Source organism: Saprolegnia diclina (assembly GCF_000281045.1).
Source record: "Saprolegnia diclina VS20 unplaced genomic scaffold supercont1.44, whole genome shotgun sequence".
Taxonomy (NCBI): domain Eukaryota; phylum Oomycota; class Saprolegniomycetes; order Saprolegniales; family Saprolegniaceae; genus Saprolegnia; species Saprolegnia diclina.
The window spans coordinates 385-1,965 of NW_008246111.1; the positions used below are offsets into that span (position 1 = coordinate 385).

Here is a 1,581-nt window from a genome sequence, read left to right on the forward strand (position 1 = left end):
GGACGCCGCCCGTCGTCGACGCAGCCTTGTCCGTGAGCTCGGCAATGAGCGGGTCCATACTTCACAGTTGTGACCATTGCTCATGGTCACTGAAGTAATCTTCCGAACGGCGGTGCTGTCATGCTACCCGGTAGCATTGCGGGCTGTGTCAAAGTCGATTTGAAACTCGACTGGCATGGTTTCTATTGGCTCAATCTCAATTTTAAATTCTTTATAGCCAATCACAAGACTACGGTTATATAGTGTGCGTTTCCACTGCACCACAACGACGAATCGCAGCCCACAGACTCGCCAACCCCACGATGCAGATATGTAGGCCTCTCTACACACTCACTGAACGGCGTACATGTCGTTTCCGACGCTGAACGTGGCGTAATCACGCGTAAATCCATTTTCAGTTTTTGAGGTGGTGGCACAATTGCTCAATTACATTACATGACATCGCGGGGTTTGAAAGCTCCAAGGACCCCAATTCTGGCTGCCACAGTTGGCTATGGATCTTGACCCGATGTGCGACCAGTTTGTTGGGCCGCGCCGTTGCTTGGGCGCTCACACCAAACTCAAACTGCCGAGCGTCGGTTTTCCCAAAATGCGGCACGATATTTCGATTGAAAATAGGTTGAAATCGCGGAAACTGAGGACGCCATCTCGTTTTGTTGATGTTGAAGAGCGTGTTTCATGTGGCCGAGGAAGACATCGCGCCTGCGATATGCCCCGTAATGAGCAGCCTAATGAGGCCTGCCAGCGTCGTACAGTATTTCAGTGTAACAAAATACACACTATATGCTAGCCAATCACCAGTGTTCTTGCCATTTCAAGTTTTTGTGGGCCATCGTCGCGCACCGCCAGCACGTACGTGGCAAGCCGTGCGCAGGCCTCGGGCCGCGGGCTCATGCAACGTTGATGTAGGCGTGGCGCAGCTACAGCATCCGTGACGAGCCACCGATGCGGCCCTAGGGCGGAGCCCTGGCCAAATTTTTCGACGGCCTCTCGCGCATCGGCCACCCTCCAACCCTCCGTGAGATGCGCTTGTACAAGTTCCCAAGACCTGCGACGACGCTGGGAGCGACGCCACGATATCTAGCATCGTGAGCGCCACGGCATCATGCGCTTGCGCGTCCAGATCGGCCAGCGCTACGGCCGCATTCGACCTACGGCGGGTCGCGCGCTCGTCACTGCCGCCACACTACGTACATCTCGGGCGTCGACGCGCGACTCGTGTCTCGGCCCGAAGCTGCATGCGGTTGGTCGCGCCGGCCGTCGCGCGCTGCACTCGAGTCCGTCGCCATGCCGAGTCCTTTCCCTTCTTCGTCCTCCATGGCCGACTGCTGGTGGCAACCGTCGACACGCACTACTGACGGCGGCAAGACATGTGTCTTTGCAATGAGCCACACAGAGATGCCAGGGACATCAATAGTCCGCAACGACGGCCTTGCCGTTACTCACGGGAACGAACGCTACGACAAGAAGAATTTATTATTTTCTCTGCTCATATGTCATTTTCCATGTCGCCCGCCGTAGCGGTGCATGGCCAAAATGTAGAAAATGTTGGAGAATGCTGGGATTATTTTCAACGGCCCA

At 55.5% G+C, this 1,581-nt stretch overlaps 1 protein-coding gene across 1 annotated transcript; it reads right to left on the bottom strand.

The window, feature by feature from the left end:
- Positions 1 to 890: 890 nt before the first annotated feature.
- On the bottom strand, positions 891 to 1,319 carry SDRG_11757 (hypothetical protein; the record flags this gene model as incomplete). Its single annotated transcript, XM_008617809.1, has 3 exons — positions 891 to 920; positions 1,049 to 1,151; positions 1,195 to 1,319. The coding sequence occupies 3 exons, from the start codon at positions 1,317 to 1,319 to the stop codon at positions 891 to 893; spliced, it is 258 nt and encodes an 85-aa protein (XP_008616031.1).
- Positions 1,320 to 1,581: the final 262 nt, after the last annotated feature.